General features: G+C 41.3%; 1 protein-coding gene across 1 annotated transcript in view; it reads left to right on the top strand.

The window, feature by feature from the left end:
* Positions 1–17146, top strand: part of LOC137132439 (aryl hydrocarbon receptor-like) — a 30145-nt gene continuing 12999 nt past the window's right edge. Inside the window, exons 1-3 of the mRNA XM_067514873.1 lie at positions 1–818; positions 3172–3359; positions 15445–15530. Coding sequence (XP_067370974.1) covers positions 778–818; positions 3172–3359; positions 15445–15530 — 315 coding nt within the window. The 5' untranslated portion in view covers positions 1–777. The remainder of the gene's footprint in view (positions 819–3171; positions 3360–15444; positions 15531–17146) is intronic.

Genomic DNA, 17146 nt, shown 5'->3' with positions numbered 1-17146 from the left:
CACCCCTGACCCACATTCAGCGCAGCCCGTCGCAGGCTCAACATAAACCTCCGTCTCTCATCTGCGCGCTGATTGGCCGACGGGACTCGCTCGGGAACGCGCGGGGCCTGTGTTTCCAGGAGACTCTCCCACGTGCCCGCGCGCGCACCCTGCGCACCTCCCCAATACCCCCCTTCCGCTGCACTTCCCGGAGCTCGCGACCGTCAGAAATCAGTGTGTGGCGTGCCCGCCGGAGGAATGCGCGCAGCCGCAGTGGCTGGTCTGCGGCTCCAGCCTGGCGCTAATTGGAGTGCGCGCTGATGGAGATTATGAAATGTAAATACTTGAGGCTTTAACTGCGTTTACTTTAAGTTGTTGTGTTGATTTTATGACCTGCGGGAGAGATGAGCAGGGTTTCCGTGCACAGACTGCGCGTCCTCTGTGGCAGCCGCACGTCATTTTCCTCTGAAGGATGAGAAACTCAACATCGCCCTTTATTTGTTCTGGGAGCAAGTTCATCTTCCCGTGCGGCTGATGGGACGGACGGCACCTGTTCGGATATTTCCTTCCTACTGCTTTGGAGCGTTTTTAATTCCCAAGCGGAGCTGCGCGTAAAACTGTTCACTCCAACTTTCTGCATCTGTTTTTGTTTTTTGTTTTTGTTCGGTGTTTGAAATGTGTTCACAGACGATGTGGAGGATTTGAGCAGAATACTCGATGGTGGCTCACATGTAGCCGAGAAGAAGCCCGTGTGCATCTGTGAGGGAGTCGTCCGAGGCTTATATAAGGAGGGCCGTCATGTACGCGGGACGCAAGAGGAGAAAACCCGTCCAGAGAGCGTGAGTTGACTTTCTTCTTCGTTGTTATCAGGTCAGATGCGCTGTGTGCCAGATATTCTCATATGAAAGTGATCTGTCTTAAAAAAAAAAGAAATGGGATTTTTTTTTTTTAACACGCCTACATGAAACACTCCTTTCCTCTTATTTTTGATTATTTTTTGTTTGTTAAATGAAGGTTAATTATGAAATAAAGATGATAAATAAGCCTGTTCGTGTCATGTGGAACACTTCATCCTGGCTGCGGGTGCATTTGGAAACATCACTCATTAAACAATGGTTTCCAACGGTAAAAACTCTCAGGTGCTTTGTTAAAATATTAAAAATGTTCAGTGCGTTGAAAAATGTGCAGCGTGACTTTAAGGCCTGCGGATTACTGCGGGCCTGCGACTGCGGCCCGGTTTTAACCTTCAACTCTTTTTTTTTTATTACAGTCTGTTTGACAATTATTCGAATAAAAAAAAAATTGAAGTTTTTTTTTGCTTGATTTATTTTTTAAGCTTAACAAAGTATCACTGACTCTTCGGGACTCTGATGCCATGTTCTCTCAAAACGCCCTTCAGGGGGGACTGGCTTTTTTCTTTCTTTTTTTTTTAAATTCATAATTTTTCAAACTGGTCTGGTCGTTTTGATTGGGTTGGAATTTTTAATGTTGTAAATAGTAAAATGAGAAATAAGTCGTATTTGTTTTTATCCAATCTGCTTTAGCTGTAGCAGAAACATCCTTTAATCCACTCCCTAACATCATAATCGTTTGATCAGCTGTGTAAGCAGCATAACTTCAAATCAAACATGAAAAATATTTTTGTAAAATCTGATCTGAGCATGTAATTGTTGACGTGACATCACAGAAATGCAGGTGACTGTTTATTCCACATTTTAAAAAGTAAAGTAAATGATATTTGTATTTTGAAAGCCAGTTAAAACCAGCAAATGAGCACAAGGGGATGTAACTTATGTAATTTATGGAAATTTACAGTGGATCTGTCCCAACCATGAAGCTGATTCCATCACCAAAACAAAGTCCACCAGAAGTGTAGAAATCCCCAACAGGCAAAATAAAAAAAAATTAAAAACACTATCACTTCCACATTTATTTACAGGCCTTTAAAAACAGGCAGAAACGCAACACAAAATTTTAATGATGTTACATATTATTTTACACAAGTAATGATTCGTGAACTAAAGTTTTTAAAGTTTTCCTAATATGAAAGACGTTACTCAAAGCTACAGTGTGCAACTGTGGTGAATCAAGATGGATCATAGATACTCAAGTGGGCACATGATGCAGAGGGTTCTCTGATTGGTTAGAAAGGTGAGCCTCACTCCCAAACCTTCAGAATTGAATACCTCTGCACCACAGCGCTGAGAGTCTGTCTTTGTAACGTATTTCTACTTTTTTTTCTACGAAAATTTGTGAAAAAACTGGCACACTGGAGCTTTAAAATGTTCATAGAAATTTATATGTATTTTATATAAATATATTTGTCAAAATATAAAGTATAAGCGTGTATAAATTGTGCGTTGGCTTGTGATGCAACCTTTTAAAGGGCCCTTGGCCAATACAAGATGGTTTAGGGCAAATGATGAAGGTAAATACTTTTGAAAATAACCAAGGAAAATACTGAATGAACCTGAGAATGAACATGACAGGATCAAAGGACAATAATAAACGGGTTAGAAAATATAAATTGACAATTCTCATTTCTATCATCGCTTTCATCTTATCTACATGCATATTCTCTCCAGAGAGAAATAAAACTGGTTGATCAGTTAATTTCGTAATTAACTGGAAGAATCATTAAAAAAATAAATATTTACTGCCACATCACATCACCTATCACCCATCACTGAACTGAATATACGTATTTCTGTCTGCACATCTATAATAATTTGCTGTCTACCAGAAAGTTTTGTAGAAATGAATTTCTTTCCGTATATTTGTGTTTGTGGCTTTTCACAAACAGAAAGGTTTGCAGCAGGTAAAACATTGATAATGGTCAGATGAGAAAAGATCATCTTCTGTAATGTTTTTCATTGGGAGAAGATCAGCTTACAATGGGTAACGTCAATTTTCAGTTCAGTGAAAGTGTTTATATGAAATCCCCCCCCCCTCAAAGAAAAGCGTGTATAATAAACCGCACACCAAAATTTGTACTTGTTATCAAGTATTTGCCATAGCGACCTCACAAACTAATTTGCAACTGTAAATCTCAGGATTTACTGCTGTACTGTTTGTCATAGAACCAGCAAGTTGTTATAATCTGAAACTTTGTTCACATTTTGAGTTGGCGTGTTGGTGTGCGGGCGCTTTAGGTGGCCGGGGTCTGAACCTCTCCCTTCATTGTTACGACAGGGTGAAGCAGCCACCAGCTGAAGGCGCCAAGTCCAACCCGTCCAAACGGCACCGAGACCGGCTGAACGGCGAGCTGGAGCGGCTGGCCAGCCTGCTGCCTTTCCCTGAAGAGGTCACCGCCAGTCTGGACAAGCTCTCCATCCTCCGCCTGAGCGTCAGCTACCTGCGAACTAAGAACTTCTTCTCCGGTAAAGGCAACATCGACTGAATCATTAAGTAACACAGCAGCACAGGTCCAAACTCCGCTTTTAGTGTGGACGAAGGTTTTCAGTGTTTCAGCTGCTCGTGTATGAAACTGGATCTAATACTGTAGAGCTACTCTAATGGTAATCAAGTAGTCCATCAGTTACTCCACCGATTAATAGAGCAACCAGATAAAAAATTATTTTGCTTTATTCAACAAACAATAGTAAATATAGAAAAGTGAAAATAAGACGAGCCTCAAAAGGAACTTTTTAGAAAAATGTAAATTTTTATTGCTTATAATGCAGAGAAACGTATTATTTTGTAACTTTGTATCTTATGAATCTACAAAGTTACTAAAGCTGTAAAATAGTGAGTCACTGGGTTTGATCATCTGTGATTGGTCAGAAGCGTGAGCCTCACTGTTCTGAGAGTTTGAAATAACCTTGCCGCATCAAGATAAGTTATGGAGCATATTTCTATTAACAGAAAAATCCAAAGCTCTTGAACTAGTATGGCTCCAGATCAGAATGTGTTTGGACCTTTCATTGGGCTGTTATCAGTTCTTATCAGCTTCAGTTGGTTGTTGTTATGCTCCCCTAGGCATTTTTCTAGATCGTATCTGTTTCTATCTGTTTATTTTTTTTTTTTATTTCTCAATTTGATGCTTTCTTATGTTTTTGGAACAAACAACCGCGTAAACAATTTCTCCATCATTAACTCCTACACCCGTCTTATTTACTATTGCCACTACATTTCAGAGCTAATGATAATTGGACCCACTGGCAGGTAGTAGGTTGCCTATTGAACCATAATTATGAGCTGATACAACTAATGATGGCCCGTTGAAGGGTGACGGTCGTCAAATCTGCTGAAAAGCCGAAGCAGGAAGTAGCAGTGCGTGCTTTTAAACGCCCTTGATTTGCTCGGGTCTTTCCAGCCATTACGGCAACAGTCAGGTTGCTCGCTCTGTATTTGGGCTGGATGTGTTTGCCGACATCTAAAGGATCATCTCCTCAACCAGAGATCTGGGGACCACCACGCAGAGCGAGAAGAAACCACCGTATACAGGGAGAAGTCGTCAATATTTCATCCACGTTCGTGTGTGTATTCAAGTATTAGGAGATGGAACTGGGGTCCAGTGAAAGTGTATGCCAAAGCACTGGAAATGGTTGTATGGTTGCGTACCATTTTTTTCTGCTTTGTGGAGCAAAGACATTGTTATTTTAGGCGGCGATGCTGCAGTGCGGCCGTCAGATGCTCCTGATGCATGAATAATTGAGAGGAACCCTGGAGTTTAAAGAATTTATAAAATGGAGGCAGTGCAATGTTCGTTTAAGGCAGCGGCTTTTCGAAATGGCTGTTTGGGGTTAGGCAGACGGAACCAGTGATATGAGCATCTTTCCAGAAAATATAGCATTGTGTGTTTGTTGTTTAGCTGCTTCGCTCATATGTTGAGATCTGAGTCATTTTGTGTCTTTCCCTGTATTTTCTTCTTGCTCATTCAAGAGTTATAATTCTCATTCAGTAACATATGGAAGCCACGGTGGATTATTGATAGTGGATTTCAGAACCAATAGGTCAAAGCGTAGCCTATAGACGAACCTTCAGTCTAACTGCATTAGCCTATTTCCTGAAAAGTCTCTAAGTAATTAACAAGCTCAGGGCTTTACATTGCAACGAGGAAGGCGCTCTGCAGAGGGAACGCTGCGTGGACCCTGAGGTCTCACTGTTTGGGGCTGCCTTTGAGGTCGACCCTAATTTGTTGTATGTAAACAGCACAAATCATGCTTGTCGGAGGCATCTGAATGTGGGTGGTCTGTGGAGCGATGGCCCTCTGGGAAGGCTGCCATCGGTTCCGCGCTGTCCTGTTGCCGCTCTGTTTGGGTGTTTGAAGAACTGCTAATTGCTAAAAGAGGCCCACCTTAAGTATTCATGCTTAAGACATGTTTGATTTACCCGGTTTATCTGGCTGCCACTATTTTCGTCAACTGCAATGAGCTCCTTCCTGCAAGCCGGTCTGATAAGAAGGGTGTTAAACTCATAGCTCAGCTCTCCTTGGGTGTGAAGCACCTCTCAGCCTTAAGGACAATCCACACGGCTGTTGTCTAGCTTTTGGACCCTTAAAGACGCATGACGACAGCACTGTGGTGGCTTAATATGCGACAAATGTGTCAAGTGCAGCTCCGTGATGCCAACCTGCCGATCTGAAAGTGTTACGCCACATTACTGGTCGCTTTCTAGCTTTTGCCACAGCAATGTTAGTATGGTCACAGATAATTTGCTGCGGAGAATCGACGATGGGCTTATTAGTATCTAGAATAATGTATCTCAACAACTATTGGGCAGATTTAATATGGGTACTTAGAGCTCTCTATCTGCAGTCTGGGTCAAAGTCATTCTCCATATTCTGGATGGAGATAGTTACACTATGTTTGCTGCAGAAAACCCTGACCAGGTCCTGGCTGACACAACTAAGCCAATAAGAGGTGTCCTGGGTTTCTTGGAAAAGCCTTTCCCTGCAGTCAAATGTCCCTTTTCCTGTCTCCATTCATGTATCCTCTGTCATTTCAGCCTCTTCTCTTTTACCCGGAATTCCCTGAGTATTAAAAGCAGTTCTCAAGTATCTTATCTGGAATCAAGGCCCATTAACACATGACCACTGTTGCATAATCAGTACTCGCGCTGAACGCTTGAACGCTTTTAGTGTCCTCTGTTCATGTTACTGTTTATGTCTAGATCTAGATTCTAAGACTCTGCGGTAAATTCTGGCGGGAACTGGCCTTACCTTAATCTGAACCTGTTACTGTTACCTGCTACTGAGTCTTGGGATCTAACATTAGGTGTAGCATCACTTGTTTGTCGATCACCTGCTCTCAACTGATTTTTGAATAAAACAGAGAAACTGAACAACACGTCTCTAGTGAAAATAAGGTTATTAGCTCATTTAATGTTGTGTTTTTCTGTTAATCATAGACTGTTATAAAAGCTAAAATAGTTCTAATACTGTATATACACAAAGTATTTCCAAAATCAAGTGGGAATATTATATAATTGTGATCATATTATTGACCAACATAATTGTAATTATGCTTTTTGCCGCAGTCAAGCAGAGACACATAAATATGAAAAACAGATGAATCAACTGTACTGAATTTTAACTTTTGCCGTTTTTCCCTAAGATGACAAAGTCCAACTAAACACCTTCACAGAGGAGAAATTCATCTTTCACAGGTGTCCATAAGGGTATAGCTCATTAGAAAAGCAACATTAACAGAGAGATGGCAAACATAGATCGTACAGTAGTTTCGTTCAGCAAAAGGTTCACATTCAGAACATTTTGTACAAAGTCTGAAGGAAAATGAGGCCAAATAACCGAACGAAATGAATGTCCACGCATTGCTACCATGACCCAGCAAACACAGGAGTCGTACACAGTTGGAAATGTCTTTCAGAGCTGTAGTCACATTTCTATTGGCGGCTATGGTTACGTAAGCTGTGTGACTGCTGTGAAAGTCTTGTGACATGTCATTAAAACCATTTCTGTTGCGCCCTGAATGAGGGTGATGGTTTAAAATGCGGCCTCCCCTCCCCCCTCCTCCCTGAAAGTCATGTATGTGCGCACAACTGAAAGGCAGCGATTTGCGGGCTATATAATCATCAGTGGTTCATCCTCTCTCGACAACCCTCCCCCAGCCCCACTGATCGTCATATGGCACTGCGAAGAATGCAGGTCAGCAAAGAGGAAACCTGGTAATCAGGAGCAACTCCACCCCTTCCAGTCCTGTTGCGGACTGGCCTCCCGTAAGCTAATATGCAGCCATGTGATTTAAAAAAAAAAAAATCTCAGGAGACATAAAGGCCGGGCAGGGTGCATCTAACAGTGACGACATGTTCAGCCTCTATATGTGAGCCTGTGTTTGTGTGTATGCGTGTGTTGCATGCATTCATGTGTGTTAATGGTTGTGGGGGGGGGGAGGGGGGTATGTGCACATTGCGTGTTCATTTACTACCGTGTTCATGGGGTGAAAGAGGTAAAATGTTCTATATTTACTGGCTGCCATTCACACCCTGATAGCGTAATTACACACACGTGCACACACTCACGCTGTATTCCGGCATGTGTGTGTGTGTGTGGCGGTGTCTCACACACTGTGGGAATAGGATCAGTGATGTGCAGAAAGAAATGCCTGTTAACCTTTAAAGGCTGTATTCTGTGCATTTGTTGCTGCACTTGATGACACAGAGATTCCCAAATGCTGCCATGTTTGCATTTGTATGTTGTGTTAAAAAACAGCATCACATCATGGCCCCAAAACCAGGTTGAGCAGTAGAAAACTACATTGAGCTAAACTAGTAGTTCACCTACATTGTGCATCAGCTTCCCAGTAGTTCAAGTGCATTCATATCTGCAAAGTGATGTCAGTGACTTCAGTAGTTTAAACGATAACTTTAGTCACTTTCTAAATGAATTGTAGCCTCAAAAATCCCCGTAAACACTCTGAGAACAACACTGAAGTATCTCTACTCACGATTAGCCACTGGACAGCCCGAAGCATGGATCAGCTTGTTGGTGTGTGAGGTCGATTAAAAACGTATCCAGCACACACACTGGGTGACATAGTTCTTCATCTCAAAACCTGTTGACATAGTTTTAACATAAGTTGCCCCACACGCTCTGTATCTGCACTGCCTTTTAGTGTGGACGCCCGAATGGGAAAAATCTCCGGGGGAGTTTTGGCAATTTGCTAATCAGTTTGCACAGTTTCTACGTCAACCACACAGTTTATAATGAAGACATGTGTCATCCAGGGGGCTCTGTGTCATTCGGTATAGTGCATGAGGACCATGAAACATGGTGGAATAAGCACAGAATGATAGAATCCCCGTGTGGCCGGTAATGTGGAGGATGAGCTCGCTACCTTGGCTTTGGAAAGAAAAAACTAATCCAGCAGAAAGTGTTTGAGCAACCAGAAATGAAAACGATTTGAACTTTAGCTGTTAAATCCTGCAGGTAATGTTGAGACTGACACTGATGGGCATTAGATGGAGCCAAAGAAAAGTCGTGTGGTCGGTTCGATGGACAATCAGGTCACTCTGTGGGGCATATAAAGAGCAAAGAGCTTCACTCAGAAATGATGGATGGCCTCCTCAGACATGAGAGAAATGCAGCCTGCAGACTGAATCCGTCCGATAATACCCCCCCAACACGCACACACCCAGCCCATCTCAGCCTCACCCACATCCACACTGCAGACCAGTCATATCTGGCTTCATGATTAAGATTCTTCGATTGTTATTCCACGTGAGCTGGACAGACAGCAGACACATGTAAACACAGCAGTCCATTAACATTATTATAACAATATATATATATTATATATATAATATATAATATATATGTGTTTAGACACATATGATTATATCTATTGACATAATCTTACTTCTACCAACAGTATGCAGTATTATGCAATAGTCTGAACTTGACTGTCATATAACCACCAACAAGAGAAAGTGCTAGTCTGGTTTTAACAGCAAGTCTTAGGTGTTAAGTAACTTTTTTATCCCACATCTTCTCTTTGATTGGTGCAAACGCTTTAAGTCTGTTTTGGCTGCAGTGTGTGTGTGTGTGTGTGTGTGTTTTGGTGTTATCGAGGGTGCATTGCAGACCAAAGCGACGCTCTGGAAGCTCGCCAAGATGACATGCAGGGATTGGGCAGGAAATTGAAGAGGCACAGGCAGAGAACATCCGCACTAATCCTGTTGTAAATAGCATGATGGGACAAATTGAATGTGGTCAAATATTTGATAAATATTTGCAGTACACTAAATGTGTTTTGGGGGTTTTAGCTTCCAGCTAAGTTAAGCTTTCTGTGAGATAAACCCCCAGCGTAGCCGGCCCAGCTCTCTGTGAAGTGGTGTCCGTAATCTTTATGCTGGAGGCTTCATAACGGAGGCCAGGACCTAAATGGCCTCCTGGTCACAGTCTCAGGCACCTTCGTTTGCAACACTAATGATGTCGCTTATTTGGGCACGATCAATGTGAGCAAGCATTTTCCGTGTGAAACATAATAATGTGCTTGGAATTTACAAAACAAACCATTATTTACCTTTTTACCTTTTTGACATTACCTGCATTGCTGAGTGACCCATGACTTGAGAGGTTGGTAAACAGGGGTTTGGTTTAAGCTGCATTGCCGTCTCTCAGGGACGACACCGTGCTATAAAAATGCCTCTGAAGGCAGCTGAAGTCTGACGGATTTTCAGGGTCACTAGCTTGTATGTCAGGTTTGATTTATCAGACCCAGAAGCAGATATGTTTGCCCAGTGAGAGAAAGGGCCACAGTATAGGTAGGCCTGGCCGTGCACGTCCTCTTTTTGAATCACATTAGCAGTGCGGAATCAGTGATTTCGATTTTTCCCCTGAAACATTAACATTAAACGTTACACTTAACTGACAGCAACTAACAAGCCATTTTCTGTGCAGTCCATTCACCAATTTACGGCTTTAGTTTAGTGTGTAAATGTACATTAATGCTTTCAAACTTCCCAATATTAAAATAGTTCTCTGCTTCTAGCTGAAAACTCCTCCAGATGACATCACCCGGAGGAGTTTTTCATCATTAGGAGTTCAAACAATGTCATCTGGAGGAGCTCTGGAAAAGCAGGTTGACCACTGACAAACTCAATAGTGTGAGCAACAAGATGATATAATCGGAACTCACAGTTCCTTTCAAGTGATGTCGTCTGGAGGCATTTTTCACCTCAGTAAAGGTTTCCAGAAAATATAGGAATATCTGGAAGTAAAGATATATTGATATAGTGGAGTTTATTGGTTTATATATGTCCTACACTAACTAGAACCAACATAAACCATTTTAAAATAAGTAAAGGCGTCGTTAACAAAGAAATTTCTGCCAGAGTGTTGATTCTAAAAGTTGAAGGTTTTTAGTATTTGACTGTTGTCTCTCATTTGTAAGGACCTCGTTGCTCGTTGTGCTCCCCCACTGCCTTGTAAAACCAATAGCTGTCAGCAAAACATCATTTCCCTGACAACTGACTTGGCAAACTTCAAAGACAGTTATGTGATGTCATTGATGATACAATCATACATACGCTTATTAATTTACATAACCCTTCACGACACAGCGAGCACAGAAAAAAACAAAACAGAACAAACACACAGAAAACTCCCGTTGACCCGTACAAAGAGTTTTCAGAACATTTCATTGTTGCAGTCACCATGGTGTCGTGTTTGGCTGCCATGACTTTATTATTATTGGTGAGAATGATGCAGATAATGCAGGAAATTCATTTCATTCATACAGCAGTTACAAAGCGATGAATTTTGCCATCAGCAATCATATTTAAGGCAAAATGATTACCCAGGATGTTTTAATCAATTACTGAGCATATTTAAATGTATGCAAAAATGTAGACTAACAAGCTTTATATTGGATATGAAGTTTTTCCATGTAGAATATCACAAGGTTGAAAAACTTTGCAACTTGGAATTTTTTATTTAAAGAAAAGAGAAAAATACATTTGTACTCACATTGATTGAGTCTTATCAACCATATATAATAGAAAAACTGACAAATGAGTCAATACACATTTTAAGGACTCAACAATTTAATTCTAGGCAAAGCAGGTCCTCCAACCTAAATGTCCTCATCTCTGTCCTTTCATACGAGTCATGGCAGCATTTGTTCAAAGAGCAAGCAGCTTCTGACATTACACCACTTTGTGGCCAGGCACTAAAATGGTGCCTTATACAACACAGCTTTCATATCTACACAGTCAAAAACACAGGATTACAATAGTGTAAAGAGCAGCTTGGTAGATTATAGCACAAATACATTACCACAGACAGATTTTCTTGCTTTAGTGCTTTATATAGCTAAAGGGAAACAATTAAAAAAAGAAATATAAACTAGAACAAACCAATTAACTAATAGGAAATATAGGTTAAAAACATTGCAGTTGTCAGTGTCATGTTCACAGCTTCTTAAAAAAGTGAATTTGAAAGTGATTTGATTGTAGAGAACAAACTGAATGGGCGTGATGGTCTCATGGCCGAATGGTTTGAAGCTCTTTAATTCTAAGATAAGCAAACATGGAAACTCCAGTCTGACCTATTCAATTCACTGGAAATGCCTCTGGGCATTTGCTGGAGCACTTTTTTTTTAATTCCACATGTGTGTGATGACAGTGGGAATGTAAACGATTCATTCTATACATTTGTGCCAACTGAAGCTTCATAACAAGATCTGCTCTGATCCTCTGGCCATTCACGAGGCTTTGTGTTGGCCTACTTATTTCTGGACGTCTCTGATGCTGCTGCTGCAAACCTATGGTCTCTGATGTGTGCAAACACACTGCAGCCAAAAATACTACACACAAACACAGATGCTGCGAAACAAAAACCACGGCCACAGATTGAACATTGGTTCTAAAAGCTGCTGCTGCAGTTTCAGTAACTGGGAGGGAGCCTGGAGCAGTAGTCACAGTGGTCCACAGTGACCAAAGGCACAGCAATAACACAGTTAGTCTATGTGTGTGTGTGTGTGTGTGTGGGAGGGAACAGGGAATTGGATTACATATGCATTTGTTTCTTTTGGCTAACACACCACAGTCTTTGTTTTGGTCACATGATTTTTGCATCATAATCAGGGAGTCGTTTGTTAATTTTGACATCATGACTAATCTGACACACGTCTGTAAGGAAGTGAGTGTTGAGCAGCTTTACTCTACAGCTGTCAGAAGAGCATGTTTGAAGTCATTGTTGCCAAAGGTTGTACAACCACATTTTTCACATTTCTTTGTATGTTTGGTGTTTTCGATCAATAAAGATGTGAAGAATCATGACTATTTGTGTTTTATCAGCTTAGAAATACTGTGTCTGTTGATCAGATTTCATCAGAGGGTCATATTTCATGACCAAGCGAGGAAACTGCCGACAGTGCCATCACTTATTCTTGCAACTATATTTGCTTGTCGACGACGATGACAAGCGCGAACGGGACGGGGCAGACATGAAACGAAGGACCAGAAATTGACACAAGAACATAATAATTACCTGAAGCAAGCCAGCAGGCCATAAGTATAACAACATTTATTCCTTTGTCCAACCTTTGTCCACTTTTTACATCTTTTTCTCCTGGAGTTCTCCTGAATGTGATGTGATTGTCCACGCCGCTTACTCACCAGCATGTTGGATTATATCACACATTGTTCTGAGCTGCCCCTCTGTAAGTGAATCTAGCGTTTCTGCGTGGGAATAAGGTCAGGGGTCCGACCAAAGCTGTGTGCTGTGTGAAGGGACAAGAATCATCAGACTCCTCACACAAACTCCATATGCTACCCAGTGTCTGCTCTGACACTGGCTACCCCACCCCCCCTTTTAGAGAGAGTCCTTGTTAACCCCGATTGCAGACAACAAAAGATCTGACCCACAACCCAGTCACCCAGTCATGCCAGACATCACCTTTAGGGTCAAAGTTCATTACAGTTCGCAGCACAAAGCTCCTGCAGATTAATATTTTTCACCGCTGCTCTCTTTCACGTGGCCTCAACAGCTCTCATCGCCTCATTATGATCATATTAGCTGCATAATCGAGGCCAGCGTCTTGACGATTGCAGTCTTAAAGGTTAAAGTACTGTAAATCTAAGTCTATTGTGAAGCACTTTGCACAGAAAGCAACACAAACGTCACCTGTAATTAGATTTAGCACATTAATAAAAACAAGACTGGAAATGGCAAAATGTGTAATATGTCACGTTTAAATATGTTAGAATGTGATTATGACTCATGACTCACAAACTATCCTGGATCTTAATTTACAGTGAGTGCCTAAATTAATTAATATTAATTTAAGTAAAACAACACCACGGAGTAAAAACACTGTTGCAAGTCCTGCTTTCAAAGTGTTTCTTCAGTACAAATGTAAAAAAAAACTTGAATTGCCAAAAGTAAACATCAGATTTCCTGATCTGAGTATGATGTTATTAGGTCATGTGTTCACAGTGTTAATCAGCTCCTGCACTGTTGCACTGTTTTAGCATGTTTTTGATGGCACGGTCGCACAAAATTCGCAGGAAATTGGTTGGAATTATTTGTTGCAATTGCAACATCCCAAAGTCCTGGATGGTTCATGTTGAAGCGGCATGGAGCTTATGTTAATGACCTTATACACTGGTTGGATGATCATAGGTTTTTAATTGAATAATTCTAATTTGAATTACTTTAGCTACTGCTGGGCAGTTTGTGAATTTCACACCAGGATCAGTAAGGACTTTTCTCATTTTATTGCTCAGATTTTGAAACCTAGCAGCATAAAGGTGCATCAATTGAAATGTATTGAAGCTGAAGTATGACTGTAACAGCCAATTCAGTGACTAAATACAAATATACATTCAGTTTGCAATTTGCAAGATAATTGTTAATAGTCATAAAACAATTGTCCTCCAGCATAATATTTCTTTAACAGTACCTGCTGCGTATTTCTACTAATAGGTTAAATCATTTAGTTTGTTTGACCTTCATCCTGTATGTTTGGAAAATTCTATGAGACAGTGTTGGTGAGACTCACCGACCCTGTTTCTGAGAGGGATGTTAGAAACTACAAACTCCAGCATCAGAAATTCTGTAGCTGCTCTTTGACACAGAATCAGCAAACCCAACACAGTTTACACCCTATAAATGTAGGAATGTTCTCAATTGGATCAGACAGTTGTGCAAAGATTATTCAAGTGGGCGTCACTGTCTGTTCATCCTCTGAATTCACGATGGCACTTGTATGTTAGAGCAGTGGTTCTGACGTCCTGCTGGGAAAAAGGAAAATCCCATTAGGATGAGGACAGCTGTGGCCACCAGCCAATGTATGAAAGGCAGGCAGGGACACGGAGGTGAGGCAGAGAGGACTCTGGGGGGGCTGCAGTGGTGAGACTGCAGTAAGGGGGAAGGGGGGGGGGGGGGGGGGGTGGAAGGTAAAGTGCAAATATAGTACTGCCTGAAGGAGCTGTCACCTCGTCTCTTTTAAACGTGGAAACAACTCAGTGATGGGAAGCTTTTTTTAAGCAGCTCTGTTCTCTCAACGTTATCTTCAATGAACGATATATTTGGGTATTTTGAACAAAAATTGTACAAATTGGCCTCAATGAATCTACAGCTGCATGTCAAAACATCTATTATTACAAATATACATAGTTTTCTTTTTTATCATTATAAATTTTTAAAAATGTTATTAAAAAAATGTGGAATATTACTGAAGTGGCAAGTGCACATGACAAGATACAGAAATGTTTTACATGCAACCTGCACTATGCAGACATACACACATTAAGTTCACCTGTGCAATTTAATGTTCTGGCCTCCATATTTAAAATGAATGAGGTTGTGAAAACATTCGAAGCACCTTTGACCTGGATAATAAACAGACAGTTCCAACCTAAAAACCGAGAGTTACGTTATTTTTAAGAGTTATTGTTATTGTCTGATCGGGGTACATTTGTTTGGGGTCTTCTTCTCTCGGGAACAAACTTATAAAACACAATGACAGATTACATGGATTACTATTTACTGTAAGCAAGTCGCGAAATGTGAGAAATCCCATTTACATCTATCTAATACACCCTGAGATTTTGTATCCAGCCAGTTATAAAAAATATATGTAAACAGTAAAGAAAACCCACAATTCCTCACACATAAATGGCTGGAACCAATATTATGACAAATGATTAATTGATTACCAAAGTGTTTGCAATAAACAGAAAGAAAAAGTCAATCAGCTGTGAACTTAGCACAGTATCAAACACTGCGGAGGAGTTAATTTTACTATTTTACTCTGTATCATCGGTGTCATAAACCAGTTAGACAAACGGAAATGTCTGAGTTTGGGAAATTAGACTTTCAGATTGGATGCATTGAATTTTGAATGAGCTGGGATTTAGTGTGCATGCGGCATCTTCAGCATGCTGAACGTAAGGAAGTCTGACAGTCACAGCAGTGCTTTGCAAACATTATCACAGGACTAAAGCTTGTCTGCCTCTCCACCACCCTCCCCCCTCCCCATCTCACCCTCCTTACAGTCGCCTTGAACACTCGAATTGAAGTCAACAATGACAACGGTAAAGCAGCAGAGGCCAAGATCCCTGAAGGTGAACTTTTGCTGCAGGTCAGTATTAAAACTGTATCAAACGATTCTTACAGCCAAGCAAATTCACAATCAATAACATACTGAAACCTGTTATTGATTCTGAATGGGCTATTGCACTGATGGAATTTGTGTTTTGTTTGGTTTTATGACCAAAATCTATGTAGGCCAATGACAGGGGGGAAGGAAGCTCAGGGCAGCTTACTGTCTGCATGAAGCACTGGAGAGTCTTTAGTCACAAGAAGCTGCCCCTGAACTGGTGGATTAAACTGGCGCCTAATCTGGCCTTAAGAGTTTTATGTTGGAATCTCTAGTTCTGAAATCGTTCATTTGTTGATATGGATCCAGTTGAACGTGGACGTGCGATTCAAAGACGGGATTACAGCTAATTCGGCCCTTGACACACCAAGCCGACGGTCGGCATGTTGGATGGGCGTCAGGCCCAGCGTTGACAGAGAACACTCTGATTGGCTGTTCAGCCGAACGAATCAGTGCATTAGAAGAGTCATTGTTAGTAATAATAGCAGCACCGTTTGGAACCTTTTATCAGACTTATCCTCGATTAGAAGAAGCTATAAACGTGTGGTGAACAAGACTAGTTTATCAACTGTTTGCTGCCGTGTGTAGACCCACATTCATAGATCTTGTGCTTTCCCTTCCTCTGTCACAGGTTAGTGGGCCATCGTCTCTGTGGTGTGTTCGAGTGCCACTCAGCCCAGACAAAAGACGAAATGAGGCGATGCAGCAGTTGGTTTTCGTCGTCACTTTTTCTTTGATGTGGGCTTAGTGTGTCTCTGCCCTTATTATTGTTTGCTGAGGCTTGATAACACTGCGGTTCAGTAAATAGAAAGCTCATTTGTTAGTTTAGCATCGAACAGTGTAAGTTCTGCAGAATTCCGGGAAATCGTTATTGTGGAAATATGTTGAAATATCAGAGTTGAAATCTTTTTTACCTTTATTTCTGTTGGGTTAAGCATTTTTAACAATATCGTTTTATTGTCACAGTTTGGTTGATGCCCTCCATGTTTCAACTTGTCTCCGTACACAAAGTCAGGCCCATAAAGACATGGTTTCCCCACAGCAGTCGAAAGAACTGGTCTGCACCTAACCCCATCCAAAAGCCTTGCGATGGACTGGAACCCTGTGTCTGGACCTCATCACCGATCAAAAGTGTTGGATCTCACTAATGCTGTTGTAGGAGGGAAGAGTGTTGCAGCTACACACAAATGTATTAAATGCTTTTTTTTTTTTAGATCACCACTCAATCAGAAAATAATAAGCTCCAAAAATGCATCATTGAGAATCCAACTCTTTGTACAATAAACATTCTTTGTAAAAGTACAGCTTTTTAGGAAAAGGCAAAAAAAAAAAAAAACCCTCTCCGGCTTCATGGCGGCTTTGTGCCCTCTCTGCTGCATGTGATTCAGTGAAGAGCGATCTCGCTGGCTGCCAGATCGTTTCGGGATCTGCTGGAGTCACCGATTTTCCAGTCCAGTTCCTCCCAATGTTCATCGCACTGGCATTTCAGGAGTGGAGAGGAAACAGCCTGCCTGCCGTTGCCCACCCCTAGCAGGGAGTTTTCATTATTATGAAAAGCCTACATTTCCCCAGCTTGTTAGTAATGAGAAACGAAAGCT

Source organism: Channa argus, chromosome 9, assembly GCF_033026475.1.
Source record: "Channa argus isolate prfri chromosome 9, Channa argus male v1.0, whole genome shotgun sequence".
Lineage (NCBI taxonomy): Eukaryota > Metazoa > Chordata > Actinopteri > Anabantiformes > Channidae > Channa > Channa argus.
Note: the sequence above shows the minus strand (reverse complement) of the source record. Positions and strands in the feature narration are given on the sequence as shown.